Source organism: Ptychodera flava, chromosome 5, assembly GCF_041260155.1.
Source record: "Ptychodera flava strain L36383 chromosome 5, AS_Pfla_20210202, whole genome shotgun sequence".
NCBI lineage: Eukaryota > Metazoa > Hemichordata > Enteropneusta > Ptychoderidae > Ptychodera > Ptychodera flava.
In genome coordinates, this window is record NC_091932.1 from 22,612,432 (window position 1) to 22,640,051 (window position 27,620).

At 36.3% G+C, this 27,620-nt stretch overlaps 2 protein-coding genes across 3 annotated transcripts; one reads left to right on the top strand and one right to left on the bottom strand.

Moving 5' to 3' along the window:
* The first annotated feature begins 6,334 nt into the window (after positions 1-6,334).
* On the top strand, positions 6,335-17,605 carry LOC139133277 (monocarboxylate transporter 11-like). The gene is made up of 3 exons (XM_070699806.1): positions 6,335-9,309; positions 12,988-13,131; positions 16,430-17,605. The coding sequence occupies exons 1-3, from the start codon at positions 9,081-9,083 to the stop codon at positions 16,843-16,845; spliced, it is 789 nt and encodes a 262-aa protein (XP_070555907.1). The 5' UTR covers positions 6,335-9,080; the 3' UTR covers positions 16,846-17,605.
* LOC139133276 (uncharacterized) lies at positions 17,599-27,588 on the bottom strand. Of its 2 annotated transcripts, XM_070699804.1 has the most exons (13): positions 27,095-27,585; positions 26,223-26,380; positions 25,769-25,976; positions 25,037-25,096; positions 24,476-24,523; positions 23,760-23,845; positions 23,294-23,401; positions 23,096-23,128; positions 22,230-22,271; positions 21,617-21,652; positions 19,423-19,467; positions 19,249-19,284; positions 17,599-17,927 (listed from the first exon to the last, which is right to left on the bottom strand). In XM_070699804.1, exons 1-13 carry the CDS (start codon positions 27,453-27,455, stop codon positions 17,694-17,696), a joined length of 1,455 nt encoding a protein of 484 aa, XP_070555905.1. In that variant the 5' UTR covers positions 27,456-27,585; the 3' UTR covers positions 17,599-17,693. The 2 variants fall into 2 exon arrangements, with proteins under 2 accessions (XP_070555905.1, XP_070555906.1); XM_070699805.1 differs by lacking the exon at positions 23,096-23,128 and having other exon boundaries at positions 27,095-27,588.
* Positions 27,589-27,620: the final 32 nt, after the last annotated feature.

Here is a 27,620-nt window from a genome sequence, read left to right on the forward strand (position 1 = left end):
ATTCATCTTCTCCATGAGCTTCGGATGAGCCCCCACAAATAGTAAACTGAAAAAATATAGTAGTAGTTTGAGAAGCCGACTATTTGTCCAAGAGGGGCATTCTACCTTAAAGGAATGCTAGTCCTTGATGACGGAACGTTGAACCTGATTGTAAACAGTGTTCGGAGGTCTGTAGCTAAACAGTGGTAACAGTGATATGCTGATAGTATGAGAAATGTTGTCCACAGCCGGATCGAAATATTGGAGAAAGGACATTTAAAAAGTCAAGTCGCTATCTTTTGAACTTTTTTGAATTTTATGAACACATTAAATACTTTGGTAAAAGCCATCAGTTGGCCAAATAATGTTGATGACGTACTTGAAAAATATTCAAAAATACCTCATTGTGCTTTACGCAGGCAGTGTGTTTTGTTTGTGACCTATAGACGACATGAAGTAAGTTCCATCCCAGTGGATTTACTGTAAGACAAATATTGCTACATTGTATGAGAGCGCTTTTGTTATTTATAGGCGCCACACAATACAAATTTTGTTAGTTTTGTCTTCATTCCCATTCAATCTATCTTCCAACAGAAAACACAATACACAATGCTAATCACTTTGTTCATGAGGAGTGTGGCTCACATGCTTTATTCTGGACTAGGGCACTTGAAAAAGATTACCAGCGAAGTGTACCGTTAAAAGACTTACGACAATCTGCACAGAAAAATTACCCCGCGCTAAAAACCAGAGTTAAAAACCCTTTGTTCTAAAATGTTTTCAAAGGAAAAAAGTTCTCTTGAAAAGCGTAGGTAATTTACAATTGAAACAACTTGTCTGGAAAAGCGCAAGTAATTTACAAATTAAGTACGAAAATTAAAAAGAGGATTCATAAAAGGGTGGGGGGGGACTCGGTGTCTCACAGTGCCCTGGCCCGTTGAAGCGTGAGTCTGGACTGGTGCTACCTCGTGTGGCACCCTCACTTCATCCACAGTCACAGCCAATCAACGGCCTAAAATGTTTCCTTCGAAACTTCCCACCAATCACCGATCAAGGCAATCCCGCCAAGATTACAACAGCATTGCAGCTGGTGTCATTCCTTTGCTACAGTTTACATACTTTGTATCTATCATCTGAGATCCACCCCAGCCTACATAGCTACATATCTCTGTGCCGACAAAACAAATTTTAACGCTTACTTCGAACCGCTATAAAATATTATAAATGCCAGCATGACGTCTGATACTGTGTAGCAGTTCATATTCAGGTATGTCATGAATTGACCTTTGTGTCAAGCTGGGGCTTGACCCGCGTTTTTTCTACTAATAATACTGTGTACACAAACGGAATGGAAATTTTCCAAGGTCTACCGTTTTCTGACATCTTTCAATAAGTCTAACAACATCAGTAACTTGTCATTTCCGACAATTTTAGTGAAAAAGGCCAAAAGATAGTGACTTTTTCTTTTTAAACTAGTAATTTTATGCAAATTTTAAAGAATCTCATCAATAATCGATTTTGCAATATATGTACATTGAAGCAATAACCCCCGCCGCGGGTGGGAAACTCCAAAATTTGTGTTCAATTCGTAGTAAAATAAGACGGGACGGGACGGCTGTGGTGTTGACTTAATCAAATGCGCTGATAGGGAAACCCGATAAGCAAGTTGGCAATGTTTGCGGAGCAATCAGTAAAGTGGTATGTAAACAGGTTTGAGATGAGATAAGGACTTGTAGGTAATAAAGAAAGCAGTCAGAGGGTTTAGACTTGAAATCTTTATATGAGATATCACGGTCAAAATGATAAAATAAAATAAACCTTTGCACAAGGAACCCCACCCTACCTATCCCACTCCAGGGGACTGGCTGCTGTCCCCCGTGCCCAAAGGTTATGTGTTATCTGCAGTAAGACACTGTACAAATATAGTGACGTATACGAGAATAAATTGCCTAACAAGATACTATAGAAAACCATAATTTATCTGTATATCGAAATTCGGACTTTGATCTTTGAAAAAAGTGGACTCTTTTGGATAAAGTACATACTCCTTAATTGGCTTCCGCATTAACCCTTTATGCTGGTTGATGGCCCGCTGTAGCACCGCTAAAACAGTATTTTAGCATTAGTTCAAATAAATGTACTAATATAACGAGATTGCATCATGATGGTGGATGAGAGCATTATGGTTCCCATTTGTGTTTAGCTTTCCGAAAGCAGGTCGTTTTCTTAATAAATTTGTTACCTATTTCCCTAGGACGTTATCTCTTTACATGAAATGATGTCATATAGTAGCTTGATTTCTGCATGCGTATTTTCATCGCAGTGTTCTCATGAAAAGGGTTTTGTAAAGGCCAGTAGCTGTAACTGAGCTGTTTGTTTTCACTGTTTTTGTTCTGACTACTACAGTCATTTGTTCAGCTCCCCAACGCATGTAGTTCGTGGACTAGAGGAGGTCTACGTGCACCCCCCAGACAGGATGACGAACCTGTATTTTTCTGAAGCCTTGGGATCCCTAGAATACGAAATGGAATTTTAACAGAAAAAATATAGGGATGCAATAGCTGTTACTGTCATGTTTTGAAGGGTACCGCAAAATCACGATTTTGCGACGCACATGCATTTTCGTCATCTGCTGAGTTTATTTTTAAACATAACCTCACTTGTTTGGCATTAATAGGAAGGCGATTTATTCTTCTTTAAGATGATATATTGTAATATGCAATATCTTCTACAGTTTTTGTGAAATATAACCTAAACTTACCCCATACCCCAAAATTTAAATCGCAAAATACAGTAAATCTCAATCGTACCAATTTTTAGCTAGACTTAATAAAAAATGCAATGCTTTGTATGAAATCTGTTTTATTCGGTAAAGGGACATGCCAGAAATATGAAATAGACTTTTAACAGAAAAAATATTTGGACTCTACAGCTGTAACAGTCATATTTTGAAGAGTATCACAAAATCACAGTGATGCCGACTCGCATGAGTTTATTTAAAGGGAAGTTCACCAAGGATGATTTTTACATATATGCTAGCTTTGTGGTCACTTACCCTGGAAAAGCTATTTTCGCCATTTATAACTTGCACGATTTTTACAAAAACCGATAGAAATAGTACAGGAAGTTGCCCATGTAATTTGAATCATGGGAAAAAAGCGCCAAGCTTGGAGCTTGCATCATGTGATATGGAAGGCACCATTTTCCCATGGGTATGGCATTGTCCACTCACCCATGCTTAAACCAGGCTGTGCGTATTTACATAACTTTTGTTTATACTGAGTATCCTTGTATAAACGATGAATCACTCACAATAAACTGTCCACTGTCAGATTTTGTGTTGCTGTTTACTACTGTATTACTGTGAGTGGACAATGTGGGGGCCATACCCATCCGAAGATGGTCCCTTCCATATCACATGATGCAAGCTCCTAGCTTGGGCTTTTTTCCCATGATTCAAATTACATGGGCATTTTCCTGTACTATTTTTATCATTTTTGTAGAAAATAGGGCGAGTTATAAATGGTGAAAATAGCTTTTCTGGGTAAATGACCACAGAGCTACCACATATGTAAAAATCATCCTTGGTGAACTTCCCCTTTAAAATATGTCTTTCTATAAGTCATCTGCTGAGCTTTTTTTAATATAACCTAACTTGTTAGGTATCATTAGAAAGTTAATGCACTAGTCTTTAAAATGAAACTTTGTAACATCCAATATCTTGTATACTTTCATGAAATATGACCAAAACTACCCCATCCCCTAAAGTTTACATCAAAAATCTCAGTTTTCCTGACTCGCATGCATTTTTGTTAAATGTGTCTTGTTATAAGTCATCTGCTGAGCTTGTCATTAAATATAACCTAGATTTTTAGGTATCGTTAGAAAGGTAATTTACTAGTCTTTGAAATATTAAAACATGCAATTTTTTGTAGAGTTTTCATGAAATATGACAAAAACTTACCCCATACCAAAAGTTTAAATCGAAAATTACGGTCACAGCTAAAGACAAATTCTATCAATATTTTAGCTAGACATAATAAAAAAATCGGGAATGTTTTGTATTGAATCTGTTTTATTTGGTACTGAGTCATATCAGAAATACGAAATGGACTTTTAACAGAAAAAAATATTCGGATTCTATAGCTGTAAAAGTCGTGTTTTGAGGGGTACCGCAAAATCTCTGTATTCCTGACTCGCATGCGTTTTTTTTTTAATGTCTTCTTTTAAGTCATCTGCTGAGCTTGTTATTGATTATAACCTGGCTTGTTAGGTATGATAAGAAAGATAATTGACCAATCTTTAAACTTACACATTGTAATATGCAATTCTTGAGTGATTTTCATGAAATTTGACGAAAACCTACCCCATATCGAAACGTTTACATCGAAAATTACTGCCATAGATAATATCAAATTCTACCAATTTTTTACCTAGACATAAAACATCGGGCAATGTTTTGTATGAAATCTGTTTTATTTGGTACTGGGACATGTCAGAAATATGAAACAGACTTTTAACAGAAAAAATATTGGGATTCTATAGCTGTAACAGTCATATTTTTAAGGGTACCGCAAAATCTCAGTATTCCTGACTCACATGCGTTTTTGTTAAATATGTCTTCCTATAAGTTATCTGCTGAGCTTGTTATTGTATATAACCTGGTTTGTTTGGTATCATTTGAAAGAACATTAACTATTATTTAAAAAAACATGCAATATTTTGTATAGTTTTCATGAAATATGACCAAATTTACCCCACACCCCAAAGTGTATATCCCAACATACAGTTACTGTAGTCAGAGCTAACGTCAAATTCTATCAATATTTTACCTAAACATGAAATACAGGGTAATGTTTTGTATGGAATCTGTTTTATTTGCTATAGAATTATATCAGAAATATGAAGTAGACTTTTAAGAGAAAAATATTAGGATTCTGTAGCTGTAAGAGTCAGATTTTGAAGAGTAACACAAAATCTCAGCATTGCCGACTCGCATACATTTGTGTTAAATCTGGCTTGTTATAAGTCATAGCTATCGTCAAATTCTACCAAGTTTTTACCTACACATAATTAAAAATGCAATGCTTTGTATTAAATCTGTTTTACTTGGTACTGGGACACGTTAGAAATATAAAATAGAGTTTTATCAGAAAAATATCGGGATGTTATAGCTGTAACAGTAATATTTTCAAGGTTACCGCAAAACACAGTACTGCAGACTGGCACCTTTTTGTTAAATTATTCTTCTAGTAAATCATCTGCTGCGCTTATTTTGTAATATAATCTGTCTTATTATGTATCATTTGAAAGGCAATTAATTAGTATTGACAATGACATATTGTAATATGCGATATATTCAATACCTTTCATGGCATCGGACAAAAACTTACCCCATACCCAAAGTTTACATAGGAAATTACAGTTAATCTCAAGTTCTACCAGTTTTTCGCATAGACATTTTACAAATGCAATGCTTTGTATCAAATCTGTTTCATTTGCTACGAGGACATAACAGAAAAATATTGGGATGCAATAGCTGTTACAGTCATGTTTTGATGGATACTGTAAAGTCACGATTTTGTGACCCACGAGCATTTGTCTTCTTGTCAGTAATCTACTTACCCTAACGTATACATAACCTAGCTTGTGGGCAATCATTAGTAGGGCAATTTATTCCTCTTTAAGATGACATATTGTAATATGCAATGTCCTTCATAGTTTTCATGAAATAGGGTCAAACTTTACCCCATACCCCAAAGTTCAAATCGCAAATTACGGCTTATCTTAAATTCTACCATTTTTGCTACACATAATACAAAAGGCAATTCTTGTATGAAATCTGATTTGTTTGTTACAAAAGTATGTCAAAAATATGAAATAAACTTTTAACGGGAAGATAATATGATTTAGTAGCCATTTGGATCAGTTTTGGAGGGGAACCCATATATGGCAAGTGTATGTGTTTCAGCAAATTTGCCATGATACCTCGGTACCCTGCTATATAAGATACAAATTTCATATTTGTGACATACTCTTGTAACGAAAACACAGATGTCATAGATTGCATACAAGCATTGCCTTTTGAATAAAAAGTAAATAAATTGTAAAAAAATTATAGAGTTTCAGATTCGCTGTAATTTGTACACCTTTGGGTATTGAGTAAGCTTTGGTCCTATTTCGTGAAACCTAAACAAAATATTGCATATGTCATTTTAAAGACTAGTAAATTACCTTTCTATTGATACCTAATCACATAGACCCCCTCTAGCCCATGGCCTAATGTTGATATACACAGTATTCCTCTCGTCAACTCAGCCACAGGCAAATATAGACAGACTGGAAACGTGGCATGCCTTTTGTTCCATGGTCGTCTCGGTAGACTATTGGCTTTTCATATTAAAATGAGCTTCAAAGGTGTTAAACTTTTTGGAGGCTTTGTTTGTGGTTGATAATTGCACGAGATTATGCGAAAAATACGACGAGATGGCATCGTACTGCCAGTCGCGTAGCAACCATAGTTACTTTGTGAGCTCTCAGGCCAGAAACACTGCTTCGCGCCAATCAAAACATAACACGCCAGCAGTTTCATAAACATGTCCTTCCTTGACGCACGTGTAAAAGACGGTATGACTGACCGTGAACCATTGAGTAAAACCAGACAGTATCGATCAAAGACTTTCAAATTTGGTTAAAACACACTCATTATATATTCATTAAAATATGAGAGGAATTTTTAAAACGGTAAAACCCACTTTCCTGAAGCTCAAAACACACCAGCACGTCAATTTCGCTCAGCACCACACGACAACAACAACACAAAATTTGCCGAACATACTTTCGCTTAGCAATTGGCGAAAATCAAAAAATTACCGAAGGATGCATGGTCGGCACTCTTCGGAAAAGAGAGGCGAGAGCAACCTGAGGCGAGGCGAACATGGTTGGGTTACGTAACCGCTTCACGCCTTAAGGTAATGTGCACCTCGAAAGTGAAAGACTTAAACTTTTGCTCTAACTTTCCTCAAGGAATCTTTCAATCATTCTCTTTCAAAATCAAGAATAAAAATAGGGGGTCACCGTGCAAATTTTGGTACTAGAGAAACAAATTACCCAAGATTTACCGATATTAGAAATTCAAAATGGCCGCCATCCCTGTGTTAACTCTATGGCGAAAAATAAAAATTTTCAAATTTCGAAAAACTAAGCCGGTGAAAAGTTTCTTTCACCAAGAGCTTTAAAATGAACCCCCACATGTGGTATATCAGAAGAGAACTGTAAAAGTTTGAGAGTCCGAATGTCTGTCCCCGAGGTGCGTTCTACCTTAAACAATACCCGTTGCGAGTTTGTCTATGTTTGTCTGTGACTCAGCCTGTACATGTCTAGACAGTATTGAATATCTGTCAGTACCAGAATTGAAGAGTAATGAATAATAGTGCATTCCCTATGCTATACTGACTGGCAATATAATGGATGTTTCAACATGATTTGCAGAACAGAACAAAAACTTGCAGTTGACAAAAAACAAAACGAAGCAAAACAAGTAAAACAATCCATCAAGGTTACAGCTTCTGGCCCTTTTTACACTCAACGTCAGGCGTCGCCTCAGGGAAATAATTTGTTCGGTGCAAAAGTACACTATACGAATACTCTAGCAATAAAGACATAATGTCAGTGGTTTAACACACGACAATCTGGAGAACTCTTAAAGCGCTTTGTTACACGATTGGTGACATTCGATCAAATAAACTGGACTTACTGCTCCTGTAAAAGTGTTCAGGTATACTTATATCACTATGGGTGCTAACGCGTGTGAGCTTTTATGATAGTATGGAGAAATTATCCATTTAATTAACGGATCAGGATGGTACTATCAACGAGAACGAGTTTTAAACACCACGACATTTTGAATGTCCCAGTAAAACATCCTTTAGAAAAAATTGTAAAACTGAAAAATTGAACCAGTTCGTAATACATAAAATCCACCAACAATGTACAAAATACTTTAAGTCATTAACGAATCGTGTTGTAGGTAAACTTTCTGTCTTTGAAGAAGGAGAAGATTAGGACGAATCGACACAATCTTGAATGTTTGACATTACATTTAGCTAACAGAAAAGTGTCATGTATGCATTTCATATGCAATGACACGCCAGCAGTGTAAATGATCTTATTTAAACTCAAAGGTCGTGAATGTCAACGTTAAAGAAGAAGAGTGAAAATTGTCTAAATCATAAAATTCAGTTTCCTTGCTTTCTTGCCTTGATGGATAAATTGTTCACAATAAACAGTCAACTTCTTTATCGTATGCCATTGCTTCTTCACTTTTGAAACAAAGAAATACACGTGACTTCATGAGGCAGCGCCCTTGATGTGGTTCCCTTCTATACATATACAAATGGACTGTTTACTGTGGACAATCAAAGGGTTTAATGCAGGAATCCCGTGGACAGTTTGTATACAAGACGTCATTTTGTCCGTAAACTAAAATTTACAAACCAAAGAGTAAAGAAATCCGCTCTTCTTGACCACAGTGCACAATTTCCGCTTGCATGGAGAGAATTGTCAAACTCGGCTAAGTACATGTGTATACAAGGTTTACGCAATAATTCCCCTTATAAGAAATGTGTGTGTCGATGACCCACTGTTAATTTTATGTTCAAGAAAAAAAACGATTGTGGTACACTTGTAGGCCCCTAATCTGAGTAGGGACGGTACGTAGAAACTCTAAATGCTGCAAGCGCTTGGCTTGGTACGACAGAGAGGCTCGGCTGTAAGTTTTATGTGAAGCGGAGAAGGCGACACGCCAGGAATTTGTGCGATGACGTCATTAAATTGTATATACCACTTCTGCACTCTGAGGTACGCGGAGACGGCGTTTTGGATATTACTTGGAGACAACTTTTTACACATTACTTGTTAATGTGTAAAGTTATTCTAATTTTTGGCAGCAAAACATTGAATTGCCAGTTGAATATCATAGTGACAGTACAGATATATTCACCAATTTCGACACACTTCTGAGTTCACTTCGACGACGCCCTCATCTGTAGTGATATGTCACATGGTCTTTATATCCTACCAAAGTTCACGCTGTAGCCATAATGGAAGGTACTGAGTCTCCTCGGTCAGAGCAGGCTCAGGAAAAGATCCAAGATGGAGGCTGCCAAGGTTGGCTTGTCGTACTCGGTTCATTTATTTGCGGAATGTTCATGTATGGAGTCTATCCGTCAATGGGTCCACTCCTCGTCGCAGTTCAAAGGTATTTCGAGGCATCCTCCGCCGGTACTGCGTGGATACTCTCGTTGATTGTGTTTCTACAGTTCGGTGTCGGTAAGTGTTATTGTATGTGTAAGAGTGGTGGTAAGGTCACAGACTGATGACCTATTACCTTCGACAACTCAGAGACCTCGTGATGACGACACTTGCTATTTCTTACACTATTACTGATTAAATGTTGCCTTTGTCCACGTGAAAAAGCAGATTTATTTTCTGGCTGATATGCCAGCAGACGTTGAAGTAATTCTTGTACAAGGTTTACAGAGTATCTTGAAGAGGGCATTTGGAGGCCGACGATGCCCTACTTCCATGACAAACAAAGGTTGTGCGACTCGCTTTGCATGCCAATGTTTACTTCAGGCCTGAGGAAGCACATTGACCTTGCATACCAACAGACGCAACTAGCGAAGTATACATACGAATCATACTCCATAACATTATAACGATAAATGCTGAGGGCATACATATGGCAGGAGAATATAAGGGAGAATGTATATTTTCAAGTAATGCACGTTACATTTAAAGGCAGAGCATTTAGTTCATGCTTTCCAAAGTATGACAATAATATAACAATAAACAGGAATAGAAGCCTGCCATGAAAAAGTATAAAGATATACTGATGCATCAAAATGCATTACCATGATATTAATTACCTTCAGTCTCTGTCCAGAAAATGTGTTATTTCTTAGTAATACAGGGCTCGAAATTAGCGGTAGTCCCGCGTCCACAGACTACCAACTTTTCTTTGGGGCTACCAAAATCCGTGAAATGGTAGCCCACATGGACTACCAAAGCCTGAGACCTGGAATTCAGTTAGCACTTGGCATGCCATACCCGGTCCATCACTTTAGGATGAGCTATTACAGCGAAAACGGAGTCAGCGTGGACTCTCTCTAGTGCCGCGGGACAAAATAAACGCAGCCACCGACGTTTTTTACAGACAAAACACACAGACAATGAGGCAAATGTCATGAAATCTTTTTCTATTGGAAAGGCGTGCTGGCGTTACCAGGACTTACTTTATTTAACTTGTTGATTTCGTCATGGATGTGTAAGACAAATATATCCACGTCTTGAACAGAAACATTGAAAAAAGCTAAATTTCAATGTTATCGATTATTTTATCCAACTCAAAACTGAAGCACACAAGGGTTCTCCGTCTTTAGTCATAACAACTGACGCTAAAAGCTGATAGCGTCAATGGAAAAACACACTACGGACCCGACCCTACAGTCGCTGGTGGGCGGGGCGGGGTAGAGGTGTCGGTCAATCAGTCGACGGTGTGCTCGCTGTCGTCGGAATTTCATCTGGACGTTTATAATAGTCGTACAGTGATGAAGATGGCTCGAATAATATACTATATATATTATATAGATAAGGTGTATAATACTGGCATTTCGATGGCAGCAATCTATATTGAGCTGCTTGATGCGGTGTTTGTTCGGTTGATGCTGTCCCAGTTTCGCTGAAGCTACCACCTCCATTGACCAAGGAAGTTTGTGTAGATGCAGACGCAGGAAACGTGACCGCTCCGTTGAAGCTCTTTCTGAACACAATTTGCCGTATTTTTGGTTTTATTCTTCACTCGTCATGAGGAACTTTTTTTGACAATAAGAATGCAAATTGAATCTTATTTTTGATTTGTGGGATTGATTGAATAGGCGGCATGCCTTTGATGAAGTTGAGTTTGGGTGTTCATTCTAATCTGAAAACAACGCCTGTGGCTGCTTTTTTGTTGCGCCGCACAACAGAGAGTCTATGCTGACTCCGTCACGCTGTGGAACTTCGCAACAAAGTTTCAATATCTGAACGGACGTACTTGAATGACAGGCACAGGAACTGATGGCCAATAAAAACGCATGTTCCTTGTATTTGATCATAATGTATCGGTCACAATTATACACGGAAATTATGCCTCCTCCCTACAGAAAGCCCATGGTCTGTTTTAGCACTGCTACAGTATGTCTCAGCGCTGAGAAGGTCGTGTCGTTGTCATAGTGACTATCAAAATGTACATACAACTCTGTGAGTAAAACGGGTTTTCAATAGGTCACCAAACTTTTGAGTATCACTTTCGTCCTAATATACCTGTTTCGTTGGGTATTAAAGGTGTGCAGTATTCACACAAATGACTAGAAAATTCACTTTATAAGCAGAATCTAGAAAAATAGAAAAATAGCCTTTTCTTGTCTGGGTAGCGAAAAAATATCCCTGAACTAAAATATGCATGGGCTACCAGCCATTGTCACTGGGCTACCAACTTCAGAAAATGGTAGCCCTAGTGGATTGCCAGGGGAAAAAGTTAATTTCGAGTCCTGTAATATCGCACATGTATTGGTTTCGTTATCAACACACACTAGTAACAGATAAATTTTTGTAGGACTCCTTCCCCAGTTCGTGTATTTTATTTGTCCGTAATACACAACGTGTACCATTTGTACTCCTTCAAAAAAACACGTGACTGTAATATACAGGCTATTGTCTGGCCAAAGTGCATTTTCTTGTGATGTCATTTTTTTCCCTGATGACAGTGTCTTTAAATTTGTGGGATATCGGATGATTTTATCACCATGTCTATGGAGCATGCATGAGCTCATGTATATTACTTTGAAGTAGTGGTCCCTTGAAAAAAAGGTGCTGCGTCAATAAACAAAATTCTAGTGAGTGGAGTTTGGATAAACTATTTGCCTTAAAACAGCATTGCGCTTATGTAGGAACAATAACAACGCCAGTGCGATATCATAATATAATGGTAAAATAATCTAATGTAATGGTACTACAAGTATCTCACAAGTTGCCAGTCGTAAATTGTCATGTAAATACTATGGGCAGGGTGACAATGTCTGTTTACAAGCAGAAGTTCTGATTGCATCAATTGGTCCTTATTAACACTCAGACGGCCAGCCAGAAAGGTAATAGTGGTGTGTGTTAAAGTGATCAAGATTTGCATTGATGTACAACGCGCCTTCTTTTCTGATCCACCACTTGTGAGGGCTCACTTTCACCGTCTTAATTATTTTGAAAATTGTAAATTTTGTTTCTACTGTTTTTACTACATAGAGTTAACACTTGGATTGCGGCAATTTTGAATTTCAATGACGCAAAATGTTGAGTGATTTCTATCGCTAGTTCCAAACTTTGCACGGTGACCCCTGATTTTTATTGTTGATTCGGTAAGTTTCGTTTAGAAATGTTTGCGCAAAAGATGAAGTCTTTCACTTTCGAGGCGCATACAACCTTAAAGGGAGACAGTCTTCAGAACTGCGCCTGTGCGAGTTTCTTGTTTACAAACAATGTATTTCGTGGACGATATCTAGATGCTCACCATCATAGCTGCAACATTTAAATTATACGATGTAGATCATGACAGACATGTTTTAACTTTCATCTATCACGATCGTGCCTTGGATACAGTGTTTACATTTGTCGTATGGGTCCCATACGACATTTGAGCGTAGTTTTGACGACTGTATCCCTTTAAAAGTTATTCAGAAAAGGAAGAGGAGACTCTAGGTAGCGAATATGTATGTGTTGTCAGTGAAGATTGAAAGATTGAATAGAGCATATTCATTTGCCATGGTCGTGCCTGCCATCAACTGAAGTATTTAAAAAAAAAAACAGCAACAATTCAAATCAGCAAAAGTAGAGGCGACGATCCAGGGGAAGAATTTATCTATTTTATCTGACCTGCAAGTAAACATGTTCTCCATATATTATGCATTATCTTGACAGGCCCTATAGCCAACGTGTTCGTGAAGAAGGTTGGATTTCGGATGACAGTCATGTGTGGAGCAGTGATGTCATCGTCTGGATTTTTTCTGAGTTACTTTGCAAAAAATATTCTGTTTTTGTATTTTAGTCTCGGCATTTTAGTAGGTAAGTGTGACCAGCACAATTCTTCAGTGAAAAGAGTAAACTTTAACATACATATTTATTTCTAGGTCGAATCGATTGAGTTCTCAAACGATAGACTGACTAGAAGACGAACCATCAATTCTTCTGGGGGACGATCAGCAACAGTCTGCTGAGCTAAAATGTCTTCAAAGCGCGAACCTTACTACTTAAGCAATAACTTCATGGCTCAAAACATTTCAAATGATTGTGTAGATTTCTTGAACAAGTCTGCACGTTATGCCTAGTTGAGGAATATACTTCAAATCTTCGAATGCGAACGATTTTGTATTTCATCATTTCCTCCAACTAAAAGAATGTATGACATATGAACCAGAGAAAGGAAAAGATTTCGACTTTAAATTTGTTGATTGGTTTTTTACAATGTTTGTTCTCAATAAAAACGAGCGCGTTCTCCTGTTTTGGTCGGTCAAAAATTCTTACAAAGATCTTTGCTTTCGAAGCAACACAGATCCCAGGCTAAATTTTGATAAATGACACCTACTAATTTCATGACAGATGAATGCTGAGTAAAAATTTAATACAATTATTTGTTTTTTCTTTATTTGTTTGTTTATTCAGAAATCCTACGGATCAAATCCAATTCACAGGTTCCAAAAACAACTCAAAAGAAAACTTTAAGGAAAAACACTGAATAAAGGTGAATAAGCCAACAAAAAATCAAAGAGCAACAAAGTGAAGATCATTTTGGAACAAAAGTCGAAGTAGAATACTAACAGAAAAGCAAAATAAAGCAAACAAATCATCATCGTGAAGAACAGCGAACAAATATAACATTTCAAATGTCAGTCTTCATAAAATTACTAAAAATATGTCATCGGAAACAAATATTGTCGTCGATAATTAATTCACTTTGTTGTCATAATTATAAAATGAAGGCAGAGGTGCGGCTACGTAGTAATACGGCGACAACAGGTGTACGGTGTGGAACTTGACCAGGTTTATTGACTGTGGTGCCGTGCGGGAACGGCCTATCACGGCCGACCCTAGGCCTAGGTGAAAGTGTCTCTCTCGAGACCGTAGGCCTCCGTGAGAGCTGTGTCTCTGTGTAAATCAGAATCTCGAGTGCATCCCCGATAATCACGAAAGTAACCTCAATTTATACATTTACAGTTCTTTGTCGGCTCAATCGTCTTAGAAAGTACAATAAATATAACTTTGAGTTCTAACGACTTTTGAAACGAAACGAAACAATGTAAAAGTTATCAGTTTGTCCACATAAGACTATTGTTTAAGATCCAGGCCGTGAAAGTATGAAAAGCACCCTACCAGCGTCTTTCAATTGTCCAACTTTGTGCACAAGGGCATCTATGAATAATCATAAAAATTCATACTATACGGGCTCCTGAATGGCGCCACCATTTAATTAGAACAAAGAATTGTGAAAATGCATCTTCGTGCCAATTTTGAAAGATATGCGGGACATAATCTCACGCTCATGCGATTTTTAAGCAGGTATATTTACAGCAAATGAGAAAATTATAGAAATGCGACATTGTGATGACTCAAAATATAGTTTCGATAGTTTAGAATTCAAGTTATTCGAAAGAGGCCGGATGAATTTTTTATGACACGAATGAAATCATCGCAAGGTATTTGACACTATTTTACGGGATTGAAAATCCAGATTGGTAAAAGTGTAAGCGGCTATTTCAAGGAACGGGCTGTTGTCATCTTGTCTTGCCTTTATCAATATTCAAAATGAGCATTGGCTGACATAATGTGAGATCAGTCTCATAGTGTTTACATGGTTGTTAGACGCGTTGCAGTCGACTTGGCTTCGGCGTGTTCTGCAGTACAGGTCAAGTTTCAGAAAACTTGGCTAATGGCAAACAGCGTGGATTGACGAAGAAATTGCCACTATATTTTTGATAATGACGTATGAAGGTTTTAGACTTGAAGGCTCGAAATGCAAGAAGTACACTGTTATTAGAAATGTTTTACAATATTCATACGAGTGAGTTTAGATCGCTGTCAATATGTACATGTAACTACATTTGACTGAATTAAATATTATTAAGTTCAATTTTTAGGATGGCTTTAGTGTAAATTATATCCTTATTTCACAGTAATCTGGTACTTAAAGCGTATGTTTTTATAATAATTTTTCACTATAAGCATACTTCTTTTTGCGTTCAAACTACTTGTCATACTTGTAAAGGCCAGGAGTAATTCGTTCGACGCAATGTGCACCCTTTGTATAGCTGAACTATAAATATGTCTCCCAGTGGCTATTTATGAGGGGAGAGTCGTATTCAAGACGTACTATTTTTCAAAATTTCTTACCAAAACGTGTATAATCAGCATACATCTTCTCTTATCGTGATCTTTGTGCAACAGGCTGCAAAGCTTATGTCGCCGATTGCAAATGGTATTGTATGTTAGATCACTTTGATGCTCAAATATTGACAATCAAGGATACATTGTAATTATATACAGTAGGGAAATTGGTAGATATTTTTCCAAAGGGAAAGTGAAGAAGACAAAGATAATATGAAATCCGAACATGTCCAATATTAGAATTACCAAGTAAATTAATGATTTACGATTGTCAATTATATAGTTGCCCTAGCTATGTGGTGTTTCTGTATTATATTAAGTATAATTATTTAACGTAATTTATCAACCCTGCCAACTAAAAACCAGGAATGTTATCACTCATCATTTGAGAAACATATGTATGTAATATATTTAATATCATATGTCATAAAATTGTAGTCGGCAACCATGTGGTTTGTCAACCAAAGGTTTCCAATTTTCCCTCAGAGGTACTTGATATAGCAACCAGAAAAAGCAGAGTTAGTAGGTATGACCGCTTGCCAAAAGTAATGTAATTGTTGAATTTATTAGATATATATTCATATCCAAGGTTGTTGAACAGGTTAGAGAACAGCAGCTATTAATGCCTTTCTTCTAGTCGGACTATATATATATATATATATATTATATATATATATATATATAATATATATAATATATATATATATATATATTTATACATACACTGGGTTTTTTTGGGGTTTTTTTTGGGGGGGTGGTTGTTTTGCACACTTAAGCTTTACTAGGAAATTGTAACTAACACAATTGGAACTATTTTGTGATTATAAGATGAACAGTAAAAGTCACATGTACATTTCTCGCACTTTTTGCCGAGGTAAGTATATGTGTGGCCAATTTTCATATAAGAACCTACATTTCCCTTTGAACTACTCTTCTTCATTCTCATTTTGATTTCTTTTAATTTGTTAACGTTTTGTTTTAGGTCTTGGATATGGAATGGTGTTCACTCCAGGAACTGGGGTATATTCCCTGTTCATAAAGAAACGCTTTACGGTTGCCAATTATATAGTTGCCCTATCTGGTGGTCTTTCTGTATTGATGTTCCCACCGATGTTGCAGATATGCATAGATACCTATGGATGGAGAGGCACAGTGTTAGTGTTTGGTGCAATCAATGCCCATCTTTGCATCGCTGCTGCTTTGTTCAGACCGAGGAGCGCCCAAATGGACGAGAAGGAAGACGCTGATGAGCCTGTCAGCACTGCACATCATGACAATAGAGGACGTAAAGCATCGTCCCGTAATCTTAGACAAATACTGCGCGTGTGCGACTGCTATCACAGGAAAAAATTTGCAAGTTACAATCATAGGGATATATTGAGATATGTTGTGAGATGATGGGAATATATTGTGGAATAATGTACAGACCTTGGCCATTCCCAAGATATTGGTTTTCTGACACCCATGGTATTCCCAACATAATTGTACCCTCCCCAATGTTGGGAAATCCCAAAGATTGGCTATTCACAACATTTATCTTGGGTACTACTAGCGCGTGTATGTTGTGAAACCTTGGGTATTTCATGGGGAAACAATGGTATTATCCAACATTCTCAATGCTTGTGAAATGTTGGGAATCAGGGAAATATCAGTATTGTGAACAGTGCATTGTGGGTATAACTACATCCGACCCAGGTACTTGCACAATAGATATTATTGTGGACATTTAATTTATCATTTCATAAGGCGGCTCATCGAGAGACTTTTGATTCACTGATTTTGAAATACAGGATCCACAGAGACAATACCATTTTACATAAAAAGTATGTAATATGTGTTTCCTGTAACGAGCCTTGAAGAAATAGGTTCCGTAGATGGAACTTTGTTTTTCGTGACCCAGTTAAATACGTAAAAATAATTGTATTTGTGTTCTAAAATTGACCAAATGTCATCTTTCATGTTGGATTGTATGACATAATTAAACTGCATTTGATTTCATATTTTTACTTATTATTGCATAATGTCATGATGGAGAAAAAAACAATTACAGCCCCTAGAAAGTCAGGTAACTGGAAACAGTTTTTTTCTGGACTGTTCACCACAATCATTCAAGAAGCATACACCTTATTCACACACTACATTATTCTGGTACAGATTTAAAAAAAATGTTTATTAAAAAAACAAGAGAACTCTCACATCAACAATGATTCACTAAATAACTAAAAGGACTGCCTCCTTCTTAAAAGCTATTCCATGATTTTAATGTCATCTCTTGACAATGGTCGCTTGTCTGAAATTATGACAAACTTTTTTGCCACGAGAAATTGTGACAAATTTTCAATTAGTCTACATTTCGATGATGGGCTTTCGCCAATCATCATGGATTTGTATTCTAGTTTCAATTGTTTATAATCAATGTCTACTATCCTCTTCTTGCCAAACCACATGCATATTATTGCATGTGCATCTTCTTTGGTAAGCTGAAAAACATAAATTTGAATTATTAATAATCTTATTAGTACATTCCACGTATGGTTCAGATTGTTCCGTCATACTCTAAGGTGTTGTAAGATAAAGTGTATCTAAACATGCCAGAATATTACACCCAGGGAAGATAATCTATCAAAAGGTTGAGAGGGTGGATTACTCTGTAGCAACTTAACAGAACTTTGCAGACCGTGGTTTCATTGTCCCATTTTAGACAAATATGTCTATTTGGAACACAGCTTTTGAACATGAATTCATCATTATTTTGTTGGAGGACAGGTTTGTTAACAATGTGCCTTTAGTCATAGTGATGGTCGGAAGTTGCAGTGTGGCACAGCCTTGACCCACGCATGACTGAATTTTCCAGACTAGAAAATAGTTATGTAGATGATGGCGTTAAAAGTCAACTACACCACTTCCGGTTTTCACACTTGAGGCTAACAATAAAATACGTGCACATAAAATAGAGTAAATCCATGGTTTAAGGTTCCTGTACAAGTAATTGACGCTTTTTATCCAACAATTCATTGGTGGTTAATAAGCTCAGAAACCGCCACTTCCCCAAATTACATATTTTTCTAAAAGCCTAGATATGGGGGAACGATTTGGTTACTACAGTGTCAACATTGCTTGCATGACTGTTTCATGACAGGTTATTTAAATAACCTTACCAAAACTGGTTCTCCCAACGTCTTCTGTTAATGCTGTGAGATATCAGGCTCAATTTCACACAAATGCAAGCTGTTGTGACAAATTCCAGTGTTTCTGGATTTTATTTATCTTGATCAGAGTTTTTGTAGCACAGTGTTCAAGGTGATAGATTCACAGCTCTGGAAGTTGTCACATTATAAAAATCAATCAAGGGTTTAAAAATATTCCAAGACACACTTTGGAAGATTGTGATGACAGTTGGCCTTCATGCAATATGAGCAAGATATCTCAAGGCATTAACCAGTTTTTTGGAAGGTTATTTGAATTACCTGTCCTGTGACAGTTATGTATATAATGGTGACACCTGAGAAACCAAAATGTTCATCAATATCAAGGTTTTAAGCAAATATATAATTTCAGGGGTTCTGAGCTTATTAATCACTAAAGAATTGTTAGATTAAAAGGGTCAATTACTTGTACCGGAACATTAACTGCAATTCTAACCATTTTTTCCCTAACTCAACAATGCCTTCTGAGGTTAGACAAGTAAGCACAGAGGACGTCAGGTGGAACCTCTCATACTGACCATCTCTGCATTAAATAAAATAGTTCATGTATGATTGTATCCTTGCTTGAAAATATAATATAAATCTTTCAACCTACCCTACTGTCATTCCTTTTTTCATCGTCCTCATCTTCCTGTTGAATCAATAAAAGAGAGCACATCACTTACAGAGAAGACTTTGTTTGCCGATTGTATTGAAAAATGCACTACAATGTTACATAGCATCTGACTGGACTGACTTTGTTGGAATTATATAGAAGGAAAATACATACCTCAGTATCACTTTTTGTACAGAAATCCACAATTTCTTTATCTAACTGAAATAAATAACAAAAACTTAAATGAAAAACTTGCAGTAGTAATCTTGCACGTTTTTTAAAGTGTCTCATAACTATATGAAAATTTTTAATGGAGTTACCTACTTCAGTCATCACTTCAATGCAATAAGATCAGCAATTCAATTATCAGAGTTTGCAACAAGTGTAAGAAATTGTTATAATATGATGGTTGTGGCCACTGACGGGGTTACAACCTTGCAAAATGTAAAAAGAAAAGACATGTGACTTGTTAAGCAGTCAACACACTGTATACTCTTGAAGTATACCTTTTCAGTGACGCAAGTGTTTGGTTTTTGTGCTGATCAACTACAAACAAATGTAACATTTATGTGCGTAAAAGACTGTGTTAACAGATGAATGGGAAAATTGTGATAAATTTTTTATCACGGATTTGCTAATGTCACATCCACTATTTGCAGAAATGCTTGAGGCCAATAGTCAGATATGTGCCATTAAAAGTCATTCAAGCCAATGTCTTTTACTGCATTTTTAACCTTACTTCTTTACATCATCTATGAAATTGAGCGTATCATTCCCCTTTAATGATAAAAAAAAATTATATGATACCAGTAAACTGATGGCACAAATGCAGTGATCTGATTGGTCGAGACTTAAAAAGAACCGTGGTATATTCGCGATATACCATGGTTGGCACACGCACGAGATTTTGGCTGGAGCAAGTCCTTTCCTGATGTTCCACACCAGAATTTCAATATACTGTTATGATATAATAGCAATAAATCACACCCAGCGACAGTGTAACACTCGATTTTGACCAGTTCACTTCATATATGCACTCGCTACCATTGTGTATATATGTCGTCAACTGGTAAAAATCTTGTGGTATGCCGTCACTGGGTGTGTTTTATTGCTTCATTATTTTACTCTTAAAAATATTTGTGAAATATCAAAAGGCAGATATCAATGTAAACTATGAATACTATATGAGACTATAATGATATTTGATGAATCTTCATAAAAATAGTGTCAGGGACACTGTGCTCACATTTGTTTGAATTGGTACATTCATTTATACACCAGAAAAAGCAAGAGTGATAACCTGCAACCTGAAAACTTCTTCGAAAACATTTTTTACAAAAAAAATGGGACCAATTATTCAAAAAAAGACAAATATGCAAATTTTGCCACCATTAGAGGAAAACAGACTAAGGTCATCCCTAGGAACATGCATATTGTATTTGAAAGCAATCGGATCAACAGTTTCAGAGAAAATATTTTTTTGACTAAGAACGGAAAAAATTACCCCAAAATACAAATATGCCAATACCACCATGATTTGTTCAAATTGGACTGAGGTTACTTAACCTAGGAATATGCAAATCACATTCCAAAGCATTCAGATAAGTGGTTTCAGAGATAATAATTTTTTGACCAAAAATGGGGAAAATTGTCCCAAAACTACATACATGTAACTTTCATTATGATTAAAAAAAAACCTGACTATGGTCATCCCCAGGAACCTCCATATCAAATTTCAAAGCAATAGGACACGTGGCTTCAAAGAAGATGACTTTTGACCAAGAAACGAAGAAGACACAAATGAATATAACTATATAAGGTCCACCTCACAAACTTGCAAACCGATTTACAAAGCAATCTGACCTGTGCTTCTTGGGTTTTTAATTTTTGATCATTTTTAAATTTCTTAAGCCCGTTTGCATATTTTGGTGATGACAACTTCATTTGAAGAAAATCCCATCTACAGTCCAGAATGCATCAGCACACAAAATATCAACGTGAAATGTGTAGTGGTTTTCAAGTTTTTGCAGTGAAGGACATACATAACATAATACATACAGAGGACAGATGCAGACTAATATTATTAGCTCCCATGGTAGACAAATGTCAGCTAAAAAGTGTAGTATTCAGATAAGTGCTTTGTGAGACTTTAATTCTGTTTTCTGTGTTTTATTTTACTAAATTGGATGTATTTTACTATAGGATATTATTTGAGCAAATTGACATTTCCTACTCAGACTGATATTAAGACAGAACATGCAGCACACACTCAAGATTTTGCAGGGGCCAATCTGATGGTATTACACAGATGAAGAAAAACAATTTACAGGTCATAAGCTTACGTGAATGAGTTGAAGCTAAAACCTACCTGAAGACGCTTCCTTGCCGGCATTTTCTGGACTTTCTGTGTATTTAAGTATTGAAATAACATAAATGCATGTTCTTAGACAGGAACTTCCCCTATAAAAGCTGGACTATTGTAAATCTATGAAAATGTAAAAAGCCACGCTACTGAAAAGGCATGCCGTGTTTAGTCCCAGAATCCCACAACTTTGTCATGGTTTAGGCGTTCATTGTCATTGAATCTTGCATATGATGTCTGTGAATATATGGCAACTAAACTTGAATCGAAAATAAACTGAAAAAAATGTTCTGAGAATGCATATGTTTCAAAATGTGTTCCCTGTGCAACCATTTGACCCCTCTTTGCATGTCACGAAAATTCCCATCGTGATTATTCAAAATTCTCATACGGTCAAAGCAATGCTCTGGTAATTCAAAAGCTCCCATCCAGTGTATGCAAATGGCTTTGTCATCAGTAATCCCCCTATCGTGCACCCACGGTCCTGTAACTTCCCGTTTAATAGCAAAATTAAAGCTCATTCGAAATTAAATTGTTAACATATTTTTCCCGTAATCCAAGTGATAAATATCAATTTCCAATAAACTTCATAGCCAGCATGAAAGTTCTATACTCTTACCTTTTTATTAGCTCTCTTTTTGGTCAAGTTATTACCAGCACTCTGTAAATAACAAACAACGCAAATGTTTTGGTAAACAGCAAAACACCTGAATTATATTCCCTGGTGTTGAACATGCTAAAACACACAACTTTGAGGCAATACCACCTAGCAACTTTAAATATTGCCTGTAAAAATCTCAAAATTTATCATTTTCAATGGACCAGTCAGATGTACACATTAGTGCAAGAGAAACAATTTTACAAAAGATATTTATAATTCATAACCTTCCATCAAAAAGAAAAACCTATTCAAAAGTTTCAAGTACTGGAGTGGTTCACTGCATGTGCAATCAGTATGGAAACAGAAAGGAAAGAGATGACCTATTCTAAGCCTGTCTCTGACTCAACAAATAATCAAAAATCAAGAAATGTGATTTTATAACAAGATGTGGAAATTTAATTGGAAATTTCATTGTGATTGCTTTTGTCTTAATTTATTCCAATGTCTTCTCTGTGCTAACACATACCATATATTGTAAATTATATCATACCAGTATATTGATGGCATAAATACAGCGATCTCATTGGTCGAGATGCGAAAGGAACCGTGGTATATTGGCAATATACCACGGCTGGCACACGCGCGAGCTCTCAGCTTGAGCAAAAATCAATTTTTGATGTTCCATGCCTAAATTTCAATATACTGTTATGATATAATAGCAATAAATCACACCCAGCGACAGTATACCACTCGATTTTGACCAGTTCACTTCGTATATGCACTCACTATCGCTCGTGCATATATGTCGTGAACTGGTCAAAATCTCGTGGTATACCGTCGCTGGGTGTCCTTTATTGCTTAATTATCAATAGTGGCAAAATTACCTTAGTCTTTCTTGTCTTGATAAAAAAATTATTCTGTGCGATGAAGATAAAGAAGGTATGTAAGTTGCTTGCTTTTGTTTCCAATATATTGAAATTGCGAAAAATAACTTCATTATAACAGAAATGCAGTAGTCTTTATCTGCATGATTTACACTGTCATCAGTATTGTTAAACACAGATAGAAACTTGTCCACTTACAGCTTCCTCTTGATAGTTGTCTATTCCTTCTCCTTGAAATTTTTCTGCTAACTCCTTTCTGTTTTTTTCAATGTTTTTCAGTCTTCTTGTTTCATAACTTTCTTGTTCCTAAACAGAAAACACATATGGAAGAACTTGTTCAAACGGTAAACAAAGCTGTCACATATGTCATGATAATTAATAATGCATGGTTGCACAATTGGCCACAACATTTAGGAAGAATCCACTGCATTTGGAATAGATTTTAAAAAGGAACTGCAGTGAAACTTGAAATTCAAATCACAACATGGGTGTTGCCTATTTTGAAAATTGATCATTACTTTAAAATCCTACACTGAATTGTAAAAACCTCTTGGGAAACAGGCAGAACACAACAGCAAAATTTATGATGTTCCATTTACTGCTGATATCTTTTAACTTCCTTCTATAAAATTATAATCAAAGGTTTACAGTGATTATTACTTACACAATTGTCATCGGCACTCTCATCTGATATTGGACTGAGAGGTGTTTTAGTACCAATATTACTTCTCTCTGATATCTCTGTTTCACCTGGGGAAAGATTATCACCTAAATAACTTAGAACACATAATATCCATTTGTAAATAGACTGCAAATGTAACTTTCAATAAACTTTCCCAATTCTTAGAATTTCTGAAAAATGCATAAACTTTTCATGATAGAAGTAAACACATGCATAACTACATGTACACTGAAAAATATTCAGACACTGTAATGAGTATATGCTCACAGCACTGTACATATAAAAGCTTGGACAGGCAGAATTTTCAGACACTGGCACAACACTGGCAGATTCAACTAACTTTAACTTGCAGCCTACAACAGGGATCTGTAGTCCTAAAATCTGTTTGTTGATTTTTTATATTTTGGGTGTTTCATCTCAGATTTAGTAAAATATTATACAACAAAAACTTTCAACCAGGGTTATGATTTGAAATTCTTTAGATGTAATAGTGCCTCAGAATACTTGAGTGTACTAATTAAACATGTATTGACTTACCCTGTAAAACCTAAATATATATAAAGCATTTTGTCTTTGAGTCACATTGTTCATAACAGTGTTTCACAACTGAAGTCAGTATATATTAACACATTAACATGCTTTGAGACAAACATGATAAGAGCACATGAAGTCAGAATTCTATTCCTGAAAATGGCTACCTTTGCTTTCTTTAACAGTGAAATTCTCAGCTTTCTTCTGTTTTTTTTTCTGTTGATATAAAAGGAGAATAAAATATCTCACTAATAATGCATACACAGAGACACATTTGTTGATATCACCACTTTCTGTCCTGTAGCATTTGCTTATTAGAACATGATAGCAAAAGCAATTGGGTTTATTCATGGTCCAATAGACGAAGTCACACAAGATTTTGAATATACATGTAATTTTTACAGGAATATAATCTACACAATGTCTCACATGCCACTCATAGGGTTCCATGTCCACATAATTTGGAAATGCACTGAAGTTTGCTGAATCATGACACATCACTCAATGTGTTCTCTTCAGTTTGTGATTTGGTTATAATGATCTGATAATTTCCTTTTCTATAACGCATGTTAATATGGTCAGAATTATGACATGTTTTTACAATAATGACAACAATGCCTTTGAGGAAATTATATTCAATTCACTGATAAATCTTGTGAGTTTTGCTTACAACATTCATATACAAAAATTTTGACTATGATTTAACAATGAGAATTCTGATTCCTTACCATGCCTATTTGTGCAGGCTACTTTTTCACTTGTTTCATGCATGAGTGGTATTTTCTGCCCTAAAGTTCAATTCAATACAATGAAATGGAAATTAATGACTTAATCTCTGAAAGAAAAGATGCTTTTGCTTACATCTGACAGTGACAGAATTGGTTTTAATAGATATGAAGGTGGTGTCATAGGTACTAATGACTGTTTTTTAAAGTACATTACATGGAGCTGTATCTTTTGATATTTTTCTTAGCATTGTTGGATTCAATTTCAGCATATTTATTTCATGTTCTATGACATGTGATGAAATGCAAATAGTGTTAAGTCAATTTTAATGAAGGACTTGATTCTGTTCGTTAGAAATACCACTGCCATTATTATGAGGCTATATTGAAAGTCAGAACGCGGGCAATTTTTGAAGCATTGGGAGTAAACCAGTACTGTAGGTGACCACAGAACAACAATGCTAAGAAAAATACCAAAGATACAGCTCAATGTAATGTACTTTAAAAAACAGTCATTAGTACCTATGACACCACCTTCATATCTATTAAAACTAATTCTGTCACTGTCGGATATTTGACATTTAATGAAAACCTTTTGTACTTACATCATTGTGGAGAAAACCAGATTAGTTCTGGTATGTGTAGGAAAATTTTGCTCCAACATTAGACTTTTTGTGACACTTCAAGAAAGAATGGATTATGGGTGAATGTTTAAAAATAAGGAATGTACTCTACCTGATTCTGGCCTTTTTGATTCATTGATGTGTGTTTTTATGTATTTCAACACAGTAATATTGTCAAAACAAACAACCTTGTCTCCAAGGGTGAATGTTTTATGCAATGATTCTGCTTCTTTACAGATTTCTTGAATTATATTTTGATTCATTTTTGCTTCACCAATAGATGTCCCAGCACATCGTTTTAGGCCTCGTGATCCTTGGAGCTAAAACAGAAATACAATCAATACACTATGTTAGTATAAAAATTAAATGTGGGCAGATCTGTTCCATCAAAAGTGTACTAATCACTATTATCAAAAGTTTTTCACTTGTGAGTTTAATCATACCTTGATTTGTGAGAAGGGACAAGCAGTTCTTACCCACACCACCTCTTGTTGTTCTTTCTCTTTTGGTTTGATTTTTAAGTACCCATCTCTAAAACTTTTTATGAATTACATTATTCAACAAACCTCATGCCACCTTGTCCGAAGAAGAGAAGCCACAGTTATGTTGAAATTGTTCCAATATAACTGGGCTTCTCTTGCTGTTGAATCGGTCCTGGCTTTTTTATCCAGCTCTTTTCTGGTCATTCTGTTTTCAATATTAGCAGACAAATTGTGAGGTTTTCCTGAAATAAAGAAAAAATGTGGTTTGTCATTTCTTATCAGTACAAGAATACATATCAAAGTTTGGAGCTAAAAGCTGACAATATATCAGGTCAACAGCTTCAAACCAAACAAAATTCAGCATCATAGCCATGCATGTAGTGGGGTGGGGGGGGGGGGGCGGTGTGCTCTGATAGGAAGGTGTACAAGTATGTGCCATGTGGATGATGTGTCACTTTTTCATGGAAAAATCCCTAAACATGGTTCCACTGACTTTTAATCCCCAAAACTTCAAGTGTGCTAGCATAACTGTAAAATATGTAAAAATCCCCATTTAGGTGGTTCGATTTGGAGGAGCACTGTCCCTGAAAATGGGTCTGTTTTGGAGAAAATACATAAGCACATTGTATCATGAGGTTACCTCCGTGGAAAATTATTCAAAGTACCCCCTCCCTCCCCCGACATGTACCATACTTTGTCCATGTAACTAAACTACTAGTAAGTATGCGAGTTAATTCAATACTTGTCCGCACAATGTTTGGTGTAATCACCGGATACCAGCAATTTAATCATAGTGTAGTTGAGCCTTCCACTGTCTATGATTTAATTACCCATGTGCCATTGCATCACTTTGCCTAATTAGACATTTACCGCGTTTTTAGTTAATGTAAACATTTAAACAAAGATAGTTGTCTGTTGAGCATGATATAAAATAGGCAAAATTTAATGAATATTACCTTTCGACACGAAGAATACTCGGTACTTCCGTCCACTATCGACACAACCATCGTGGTCAACGAAATCGTCCCAGTCGGGGTCAAATACTAAAACTCTCTCCATTTTGGTAGAGTCACAGACAAGCTTTTCATCCACCTGCCTTACTGCACTTATCATCTCGCCAGAAGTTGAGCCATTGAGCGTTAATGGCCTGACAAAAACGCTGTGGCCATCTAAATACGCATTTACGAGTATTTTGACGTCGGTTTCACTTGATGTAGACATCGTTGTTGTGCCAATGAAATGGATACACGCCGAGAAGAAGTCCAGAAAGTGAATGAACCTCCGGAAACAACGAGAGCTCAGCTGTATGATAAACATAATTTCAAAGTAAGCGCGTCGCGCCTCTGTTTGTTCATCTTCTTACATACTGCATATCTGACCTTTATCAGCTGTTCACCGTACCCTCCGTCAACGATAAAACCTTATGGATATGTGTAAAATTAAACGAGATCTGTCAGACATAGATTTTCTGGACAAGATATT